This window comes from Malurus melanocephalus, unplaced genomic scaffold, assembly GCF_030028575.1.
Source record: "Malurus melanocephalus ecotype Western Australia unplaced genomic scaffold, MMel_1.1 scaffold_1425, whole genome shotgun sequence".
In the NCBI taxonomy this organism is placed as follows: domain Eukaryota; kingdom Metazoa; phylum Chordata; class Aves; order Passeriformes; family Maluridae; genus Malurus; species Malurus melanocephalus.
The window spans coordinates 12,586-23,799 of record NW_026624657.1 but is presented as its reverse complement, the minus strand read 5'-3'; the positions used below and the strand labels follow the sequence as shown (position 1 = coordinate 23,799).

At 41.1% G+C, this 11,214-nt stretch overlaps 1 protein-coding gene across 1 annotated transcript in view; it reads left to right on the top strand.

Annotated features, from left to right (window-relative positions):
- The window catches only part of PKNOX2 (PBX/knotted 1 homeobox 2), a 24,651-nt gene extending 14,022 nt beyond the window's left edge, over positions 1 to 10,629 (top strand). The window contains exons 4-9 of the mRNA XM_057387894.1: positions 4,096 to 4,228; positions 4,309 to 4,406; positions 6,275 to 6,394; positions 8,082 to 8,158; positions 9,051 to 9,229; positions 9,977 to 10,629. Coding sequence (XP_057243877.1) covers positions 4,096 to 4,228; positions 4,309 to 4,406; positions 6,275 to 6,394; positions 8,082 to 8,158; positions 9,051 to 9,229; positions 9,977 to 10,224 — 855 coding nt within the window. The 3' untranslated portion in view covers positions 10,225 to 10,629. The remainder of the gene's footprint in view (positions 1 to 4,095; positions 4,229 to 4,308; positions 4,407 to 6,274; positions 6,395 to 8,081; positions 8,159 to 9,050; positions 9,230 to 9,976) is intronic.
- The last annotated feature ends 585 nt before the right edge of the window (positions 10,630 to 11,214 follow it).

Here is an 11,214-nt window from a genome sequence, read left to right as displayed (position 1 = left end):
AGTGCTCTCGATTTTGCATGGATAAGGCTTAAAAAAATAAGGTGGAAATACTCTGTATCCATCAGTTGGGTTTGAGAGGCTGAGGACAGTTCAGAGAGCTGGAAAAAATCCCAGGATCAATGTTTAAAAAATGGCAAATGGGAGGGTTTCTCTCATTATTGGCCTTCATGCTGAGGGGAGGTGCAGGAGCAAATGGGACATGAATTTAGGATTTTAAAAAATCCTAAATAATGATTTGTAATTTGTATCCATGAAGGAAGTTTCTCAGCAAATAGGTTTTCTTAGGGTTTGGAAGGAAACCATTCCTTCCAAACCATTGGGTGGAGTGTCAACCATTGGGTGAGGAGATACACCAAGGTTGTCATGGAGTGAAATATTTCATTTTTGGCAAAGTTGTTTTTTAGGTTAAAAAATTATGAATACACAGCAACAAGGATGTCAACCAAAACTGGGGAAACCCTGTCTTGACCTGTCAAAATGAATTTTTTTTTTTTTTTTAGCTTTTTTCGACCATGATGGGAGAGGGGACCTCCTTCTTTCTTGGCCCTTTTTAGCCCCTCCTTTTATTTAATGAATATTTTCTTTTCAGCTTTTTCCAACCAGGATGGGAGAGGGGAGCTCCTTCTTTCTTGGTGGAGGGAGGAAACAAATTTAACTCAACTCCTCATTTTTATTTTCCTTTGACATCCAAAGGGTCCTCACTGCTCTCCCCTTGCAAGAAAAAAAACAGTTGCAAGGCCAATCCCACTGGGAACCACAGCACCGCCAGGGCCATTGAAATTGAATCAAATTTTGTATTTCTCAGCATTTCTTCTTCTCAAATTACRGAATCACAGAATGGTGGGGGTTGGGAGGGACCTCAGAGCCCATCTTGTTCCAACTTTCCATCAGCTGCTGCTGGTTGGAGCTGGACTGGTTTGGTGGAACTCTATGGGAATGCTCAGAAAACAAAAATCTATTTCCTTTGGTGAACAGAAAAACTTTGAGAAAATAATTGCAATTAAATTCAAAAAAGTGAATTTACAAAAAACTAAAAACCATTAAAAAAACCCCCAAAAAATCACAAAAAACCCCCAAACTTTACCCATCCTATATATTATATACAGATAAAACCTAATTGTTAATTATATTAAAAAACCAAAATCATATTCAAAAAACAAACAAAAAAAACCCACAAAAACCCTATACATTATATACAAATAAAACTTAATTATTGATTATATTAAAAAATAAAATTATATTAAAAACAACAAAAAAAAAGCCACAAAACCCATCTTTTAACCCAAACTTTACCCATCCTATACATTACGCACAAATAAAAACTAATAATTAATTATTTAAATTGTTATAAAATACAAAACTTCTTTACAATAAACAACTTTACATACCAAAAACTCCAAAACAAAATCCATATGTCAATCACCAACAGAACTCAATGCAGCTTCTCTACAGAGATCTTAATTTATCCCTTAATTATCCCTGTGAACAAGCCTGGATTTCTCTGTTATTTAAAGCCAACTTTTTTCTCCTCCCCATCCACCATCCATTCACRGAGGATCCTTGTGAATCGTTTTCCRTGATTCTGAGTTTGGCAAACCCATGGGTTTCTTTTTTTTTTTCCTCCAACTCATCCCAATTTCCCCCAGCACGAATCATTTTCAGAGTCAAGATGACACAGACGTTTTCACACTTTCTGCAGYGCCCAAAAAGAAATGTCTGTGTCACCCAGCACGAGGGAAGGACAGCAGCAGGGAAATTCAGCACTCGCTCAGATTTTGGAGCTTCCATTTGCTTTATTGTAAAAAAGATTTTTTTTTTTTCTGCAATGCCATAGGTATTTTTCTTCTCAGAAATGATTTTAATTTGGAGAAATCACATTTTGCTGTTGGTCAGGGCTGAGATGTGGGTCTGCAGAGACACCTAGTGATGCGTTTTTTGTCAYGCTCTGATTTCAAARTTGCCAAAAGYGTTTCAGCAGCACCAAGCMCAGGRTGCCCAGAGCAATTTGGGTGCCCYTGRATCCCTGGCAGTGYCCAARGCCAGGCTGGACAGGATTTGGAGCACCCTGGRACARTGGGAAATRTCCCTGCCCTTGTCAGGGTATGGAAAAAGATGAGTTTTAATGACCCCTCCAACCCAAACCATTCCAGGATTCTATGAACTTCCTTGACTCTCAAAATATAAAATATATAAAATATTTTCTGCTGCAGCAAAACTGCCRAGCGTAATCGAATTTGGCTGACATTTACAATCTGAGGCAATTGGTATGCAAAAAATAATTTTTTTTAAAAATCTTCTTGGAGATATCTTTCTATATTTATTTGAAGGCAGAGCCTCCACTTCCATCAGGTCACTTTGGCTTCTCAGTTTYGTTGCAGAAAGACCATGAATTCCTTTAACAGCTCTTTCTAATAATTACCAATATTCTGCCTTTTTGGACAGCACTGGGATGGGAGAGTTTTGGGAGAGCTTTCCTCCACAACACAAAACCAATTTTTTCATCCCAAAATACTGTGGAAAACAGCTTTGACCTCTGTATCTGGAAACAGCAGCGTCTTGTTCCCGTTTTCTGATATTCCAAGTCAATTCTTAAAAAAAAATGCTGTTCTGGATGCCCTTTTTTAAGGAAAAATCATGGAAAAACAAGGCAAAGCTGGAGGTCTTCAAGCTGCTCCCAACTTCTGATTGCACCTGGCTGCWTTTTGGTGTTCTCCTGGTGTTTTATGAATATTTCCACCGTGGTTTTGTTTTTGGATGCTTGGCCGGGGCCAAATCCAAGAGTGTGCAAAAAGAGACTGATTTTTGCTCTCTGTATCCTGAGAAATACTAATTTYTCAAACTGAAAACCCCAGAAGATTGGAGGTGGGGAAGGAATGTTAAAAAAAAAAATGTACAAGTATTTTACAGCCATATTTGCATTTTTTAAATTAATTCAGCTGTGAGAAGGAATGTCTGGGAAGYGAAGGAAAAATTCACAGCGATTGCAGCGAAATTTCCAGATGACAAAAATAACAAAAGTAATGTGGCAGAGGCATTGGGTCCAACATCATTAATCCAGGGAAATACTCTTTTCTTAACCTAAATAATAGGACTATTGAAGAAATGCATCAAAATGTAGGAAAAAAATGAATAAAAGGGTGAAAAAAATCCCCTTTATTGACATTGTGTTCAACACTGGAGAACCAGCTGGACATCAAGGAAGTGATGCAGAATGGGAAAGTCAGTACAGAGGCAGAMTAAATAAAKACAGTTTTATTTAATTTATTTCATTTATTTCATTTATTTCATTTATTTCCATTGCAGTTAGGTGAATTAGAGATATAGTTATTTTGGGCTGATTTTAAAATGATCATTTTATCAATATTTTCAATATTATTGTAAAATCCTGCCCGTGTGGAAGCTTGGGGTACATTGCTCCGTATTCCCCTGTGGCCTCAATTGTGGCACTCCTCCCTTTYCAAAATGTCACATTAAATACTCAAATAATCATTTAAATACTTCAATAAATTATCAAATAATCATCCAATTTGGGGTCTTTTCCTTAAAGTAAAATTACAGCTTTTGGCTAAAAAAGTGTTCATTTTTGCAAGAAATTAGCTTAAAGCCACAAGAAATGATATTAATGGGGTTATCTTATTACTAATGGGGTTAATGGGATTGTCTTATTATTAATTTCATTTTTTATTCCTGTTGTGGCAAAGGGAAACTGTGGTGCTCATCCTCAATTTTAGCAAAGGCTGCATCATCCAGTCCCAGTCAAAGCACCAAAAAATTAAAAATGTTTGGAAAGAAAAAGATTCAAGAAATTCCTATTGGTTTTTCATGTTCTTTTTTTTCCCTTTTATTTTTTTTTATGGAAAAGAGTGACTGCACAAAGAAATTTTGGGGAAGATCCTAAGTGGGAGCTTTGCAGAGCATAAATCCTTATTTTTCCATCTATTTTTGTGATTGTAACAAAGGTTTACTGCTGTTTTTCCTGTTGAACCACTATAGGAAAAAAATGGGCAATGGGGCATATTTATTGTAAGGRGGAAAAATAAAACTTTCACTGTTGAACGTGTTCAAATGAATGAATATTTTCATGTTTTTGTGCAGGAGATGCTGCAGAGCTCTCCGGCCGCGCTGCCGCCGGCGTCCAACCCCGCGCCGGGCATCGTGGTGCCCGCGGCCACTCTGCCCCCGGGCAACCTGGCCATGAGCACGGGCAGCAGCTCGCCCGCCGTGCCAGGTAGGGCTCACGGGGCAGGCTGGGGGGCTGGAGGTGGAGTTTTGGGGTTTTTGTGCCCCCATGTGTGTTTTGTTCCCCAGGTGGAGCGCTGTACCAGCCCGTGACCATGGTGACGTCGCAGGGCCAGGTCCTCGCCCAAGCCATCACCCCTGGTGCCCTGCAGATCCCCAATGCCCAGGTGAGACCTCCCCACCTCCAATTCCCATTTCACCCCAAACTTTGCACTCCTGCACGCAGAATCCCCCAATTTTTCCATCCATTCAGCCCTTGGGGTATCTTAAATTTTTAATTCCCCTGAAACGTTGATGTGTTTGAGGTGCCTAAGAAATTCTAGCAATGACCTAAGAAGTCATAACAACACTTGTATTATTATTATAAAATATTCCAATATATAATCTCAATTCACATAATATTATTTTGTACAGTATATAACAATATCTAACAATATCTCTTATATTATGATGTATGATAGAACATATTCAGTTTTATTGTATATACTTATTCCATTTTATTTTATAAGCTTTATTTATTTATATGTTTATTTATGCACACAATACTGTGCATTGTATATATTGCATGTTCTATATTCTGTAATATTTGTTTATTACATATAGGATAGGGTAGGATTAGGATTAGGATAGGATAGGATAGGATAGGATAGGATAGGATAGGATAGGATAGGATGGGATAGATATTGCTGAAATTACACTATTATTATTATTATTATTATTATTATTATTATTATTATTATTATTATTACTACTACTATAGATCTGGGATCACTGGCATTGCCTGTCCAGAAATACAATCATACCACTCATGGTAAAAGCTCATTTTTAGGTCTTCCTTTCCAGATTTGGGGATATTTTTCAGCCATTTGCTCTGGTTTTATGCCTTTTTTTAAATTTCCCTTGCACTGCAATGAGTTATGCAACACTCCCTGCATTCTTGCAGCAAGACAGTGATTTGGAGCAGAACTGGATTTATTGGCACCACTTGTCCGTGAGTTCTTTCTAACCCCCATTCCCCAGGAATTTGGGACAAAAAAACCCAAAACCATCAATTTCTGTTGCACTGCTTCCCCAAGGGCAGAGCAGCAAAAATTCACCTCCATTATTTCCGAAATGCCTCATTTTAATTGCAGCAACATCTTATAAAACAATCAATAAAACACCATTTTTCAAAGGGGTGCCACCTCCTTGGCAGGTTTTTTTTTGCCTRTGCAATGCTTAAAAAATTCCTTTCTATAAAATCTCTCCACTGCAGGTTTAAATCTTGCAGCAGAACCCTCTGTGGTGGGAAAAACACGAGCACAGGGAATATTGGGGCAGGGAGAGAGCCTGGACAAGCACCTTTGGATGCTYTTCCTGTGCCACTGGCATGATTTATTCAGCTGCAGCCCAGGGGAATCACAGGGACCTGCTGGCCTGATGTTTAATTCATCCAGGAGAAGTGTTTTTGATGAAGACTTGAGGAAAAAAAAAAAGAAAAATCCCTTTTTAACTCGAGTGCTTAGATTTCASTTTGGTTCCTGCATCCTCATTAAAACTTCTCTTGCAGCAAGATTTTGAATTTCTGGGGAAGGGGAAAGTAAATTTTGGCTCAATGGGCACCTTGCTCCTGGTGGTGGAAATCAGCTGGGTGAGGAACGTGGGCTTGAAAGGGATTAGAGAGTGGCAGGGTTTTAACTTTCAGTCGAGAAAATCATCTTTTGATGAGGTTTGGGTTTTTTTTTACTTTATTTTTTAAGGTAAAAGTGTTTTCTTCCTAAACCACACATTGAAATTGGTCGTCATCACAGTCCCCCACAGTGCCATTACCCCTTGAAAAGCAKTGACAAAAAATTGAGATAAAAGATAAGAGAAAGATGGGAGAAAAATCTGCATTTACACAGATTTGGTGGAGCAGGAAATGGGTTTTGAATGCTCCTGTAAATGCCAGTTTTTTGCACTCATCCCACTCCCATTTTGGSTTGGTTTTGCTCTTTTTTTGSGTYTCCCATYRTGATTTTCAACCGATTCTCTCCTCATTTTTTATCCCTGGCAGGTGAACCTGGATCTCACCTCCCTCCTYGATGGTGAGGACAAGAAATCCAAGAACAAACGGGGCGTGCTGCCCAAACACGCCACCAACATCATGCGCTCATGGCTCTTCCAGCACCTCATGGTGAGCTGGAAACACCCTGAAAACTGGCAAAAAAGGACAAAAAAATCCAAAAATTCTCAAGTCCAGGTGGTGGCTGGGCTGAATTTGTATTTTTGGAGGTGCAGAGTGGCTTGAATTTTGGGAGTGTTTTGGGAATGACTGTTGTCACTGTGGGTGGGAAAATATTTCCTTGAGGGAAGAAGAAGAAAAAAAACCTAGAAGGAGACTCCCACAGTTTTTGAAGATGGATAATTGAGGGTTATTTTCCAGCAAGCTGGGATGTGAAAGCTGCCTCACAGGTAGGGTTTTAGAAAATCAGTGATCAGCCAAAACACAGAATTGCAAGATCACCCTGTTTGGGGGGCTTGGAGATGGAAGGCAGACGGAGCTTTGATGCAAAGTGGATATTTTCATGCATGAAGAGTTCTCTCTCATCAGCAGGGCTGGRAGAGGGGCAAAAAGCCAAAAATGCCACATTTTTTCCTGCATCATTCAGCCAAAAAAACACTTGGAAACTCATTGGAAAGGCTTGGTCTACAGGAAGATGGAGCAGTGGGAGATCCCAAAGGCATCAGGAATGCAGAAGGGAACAGCTCTGAGGAGCAACTTGGGGAAAAATCAGCCAGGACATGAAGCAGCAGCAGGTTGGGAACTTCCCAACCTTTTTTTTTTAATGGAAAAACTAAAAAAAATGGGAAATTCTGGATTTATTGCAATGAAGAAGAATGCAGAAAAGCGTTGCTGTGTCAGGCTGCAATCCCTGGCTGTGTCCTGCATCTTCTGAAGGGCAGATTTGCTGGCACAAAAAGGACTTGGAAACTGCAGAAAACCAGAAACTGCCAAGAAATTTTCTGCCAGACTCCAGGAGAACCCCATAGTTCAAGATTTCCTAAATGGATTTCTTCTGCTGGATGGTTGGGGCTTTGCCCTCAGCCTCTGGTCCTCGTGGTCAGAGGAAATTTGGGTTTCCCCACAAGATTTCTCCACCTGGTGTCAGAGGTGATGTGGTTTTTAACCAAAAATGCTCATTTTATTTTGGAGCACCAGCAGGAAGAAAGAATGCTGCAAATAATATATCAAAAATGGGATATTTCTRCCCAAAAAAAAGGTGCCATTTTTAACCACTGGAAGCCCCTGTGGGGAGTGAATCTSGAGCCTGCACTGACTTTGGGTGGTTTTGTTGAGGAAATCACTGTTTTGGGTGCTAACAGCTGAAAAACAAATTGTGGGAATTGTGACTGACTTGAGGCTCCAAAATGCGACACATGGGGCTGGTTTGATGATAATTTCATTTCTGGGGTTGGAAAAGAGCATTTTGGCACAGCTGGAGTTGAGTGCTGGTGGTTTCCCAGTGCTTTATTGAAGCATTGTGAGTCACAGTGGGTTCTGAAGCCCAAATCCCACATTTACCAACAACCATCGCTGGGAAATTGCCAGAATTAAAAAAAAAAATCCCTCAAAACATTTTCCTTCAAGGAAAAGCATTGATGGAAAGCCTTGGGAAAGCCCTAAGGGCACCTTAGAGAAATCTTGATGCTCTTGGATGCCACCCTTCAATCTTACATTCTGCAAATGCAAGAAGCCACCAAATTTAGGGTGGGAAAATAAAAAAAAAAATTAAAAGGGCAGGTTTTTATTATTTTTGACTYGGGAATGGCTTTGTGCATGCAGGGATGTCACTCTGCTCCCCCATCTCTCTTTTTTCCAGCACCCCTACCCCACAGAGGATGAGAAGAGGCAAATTGCTGCCCAAACCAACCTGACCCTGTTGCAAGTCAACAACTGGTGAGCACGTACTGGTGACCCATGCAGTCTTTGCTGGCTTTAGGACTTTTTCACCCTGTTTTGGTGCTGTGTGATGTTTTTTTTGGGGCTATCTTGGGGTTAAGGCTGATTCCTGGGGTGTCCTGCACAGAGTCAAGGAGTTGGATGATGCTGATGAGTCTTTCCAACTCAGCACATGCTGGGATTTTACCACTCTGTGATTTTTGGGAGATGAGCTCGGCTGTGTTTAATGCCAGCACCGGTTTGCAAGGTCTCAGTGCCCTCTCCTGGCAAATCCAATGTGCAGCATTCTCCCACTCAGCTGGGAGAATTAATGCGGTCCTATAACGTCCCGGAAGCAAATAAAATTGAAAAAAAAATAATTTTTGAACTATGGAGCTGCTTTCTAAAATTATTATTATTTTTACTATTACTATTATTATTGGAGCTGCTTTCTAAAATTATTATTATTATTATTATTATTACTATTTTTATTATTGGAGCTGCTTTCTAAAATTATATGTAAAAATATTATATTATATTATATTATATTATATTATATTATATTATATTATATTATATTATATTATATTATATTATATTATATTGCTTTATTATTAAATTACATGGCATTATATTGCATTATAATAATAATTATTATTATTATAATTATTATAATAATATTATTGTTGTTATTATTATTATATTGCAACACATTGATTTGCTGTGATGCCCTTTATTTTAGCTTGGTATTAGGGTAACAACTCTCAGTAATTCCAAGTCTCAGTTATTCCAACTCTCAGTTATTCCAAGTTATTCCAGCTCTCAGTTATTCCAAGTTATTCCAGCTCTCAGTTATTCCAAGTTATTCCAGCTTTCAGTTACTCCACCATTTTCTCTTTTTTGTGGAAAGGTTCATCAACGCCCGGCGGCGCATCCTGCAGCCCATGCTCGACGCCAGCAACCCGGACCCAGCGCCCAAAGCCAAGAAAATCAAATCCCAGCACCGGCCCACGCAGCGCTTCTGGCCCAACTCCATCGCAGCCGGGGTCCTGCAGCAGCAGGGYGGCAATTCGGGGACAAATCCTGATGGTAAGGAGCAAACACAAACCCCTGCCCTTCCAGGAAATGGAGGACAYCAAATTATGGCCTTCATTGGTCATTTCGGAAATAGGAAATAGGGAAAGGGTCAAAAGAGGGAAAAAGGAAAAATCGGGAGAAAAGGGGAACACGAGGTGGCCCAGGCAAGAAGGAGCTTCCAGTTGGCCACAGAGAGCACTGGCAGTGGGGCACAGAACAACCCTCAGTGATCACCCACAACGGGGGGATTGGGACATCTCCTGAGGGGCTGTGCAGGGGAGAGGAGACATGGAAAAGGTGGAGGTGAGAAGATAGATGAGACAAAATGGGAAGAGAGAAGATGAAATCAGATGGTGAAAATAAAGAGGAAAGATGAAGATCAGAGGGCAGATGGGATAAGGTGGGAAGAGAGATGATGGACAAAGAACAGAGGAGGAAGATGGAGAAGATGAAGAGAGCTGAGATGAACATACACCAGAGGAGATAAAGAGGAGGAAAGGTAGGACTTGAGAGAAGATGAAGACAAGATCTGCCCAACCAATCTGGGCATCTGCTTGCTCCAAAGTAAGGTTTCTTGTTATTTAATGATGCATTAGGTAGAAAAATGAAAGATTGAACCTTTGGGAGTGACAGGGGTAGGTGGGACGCCCTCTGGGGTGCTCTCCAAGCTTTTCACTTGAGTTATTCTTGGTTCAGGCACTTCTTTTGTCCTTTCTGTGTGAGCAGGGAGTCCTTATTTCTGTAATTTTGTGATTGCAGGCTCRCTCAGCATGGACAACCTGCAGCCCCTCTCATCAGCCACTGCCACCATGGCCATGCAGCAGGCAATGCTGGCAGCCCACGACGACTCCCTCGATGGCACCGAGGAAGAGGAGGAGGATGAGGAGGACGAGGATGAGATGGAGGAGGAGGAGGAGGAGGAGGAAGAGCTGGAGGAAGAGCCCGGTGGCCTCCCAGCAGCGCCTGGTGCTGAGCTTGGTTTGGACCACAGTGACTCGCTGGAATAGCTCCTCCCGCACCTCCCAAACCATTGACAGCACCAGTTACAAAATTCCCCCCGAAATGCAAAAAAACAAAAGGCAAGAAAAAGAAATCAGTGAGAAAAAAGCCAAACAGGGGCGCTGGCAGATGACCCGGCTGCCCACGGCAGCGCACGAAGTGAAGGACACACGTTTACAAGGCACATATTGTGGCCAGAATAATCTTTCATTTCAGGTTTTATTTCCCTTTTCCCCCGCATTTTTTTGGTAAGCAAAAGTGTTTTTAGGGAAAGCCTAAAAACCTAAAAGCCTAAAGTTTTCCCCACGCGACGCTCAGATGTGACTGCGGGTTTTCACCGCCGTGTCCATCCCTTGGATTTCTTGGTGCAAAGAAAAACCAACCCAACCCCGGGACTTGATGCTTTTTTGGATTTTTTTTTTCCCCAGAAAGGCCATTCACAGGCATAGATACTGGCATGGAGGGGGAAGGAAAATCATCAGCGAGCACAAATTCTGCTATACTGAGAGGGTTTGGTGCTCAACTCGTTGGATTGCCCGAATTCCCAAAGTTTGGGCCCAATGCTGTGGCTGTTTGGTGACTCTGGACACAACTTCCTGGAAAAGGGATGGAATTCCTCCAAATCCTTTAATTTATGTGCTAAAACCTCTGCTGAATCTGGGAAAAAAATCAACCCACTCTGTTGAGGGCCGACACGATGTGGAGTTGGGGCAAAGGCTGCTGAGAGTAAAGCTTTTCCAAGGCGTTTTGGCACGGAGTTGGTAAAAAATGGGGAAAAAAAATCAGTTTAAAAAATGCAAGATTTCACCCCAAATTGAACGGCGATCCTCAAGATTCGCCTGGGTGGAAGGAAACTCAGTATTGTTGCTTGAAAGATGATTTCTCCCTGGTTTTGTCCCTCCCCATGGGAAATGGTGGAGGRCAACTGCCAAAACCCCTGTATTTTGGGGTTTTTTACTTCAAATGCTAACAAAAGGGTGTGTTTCGCCTTAAAACGT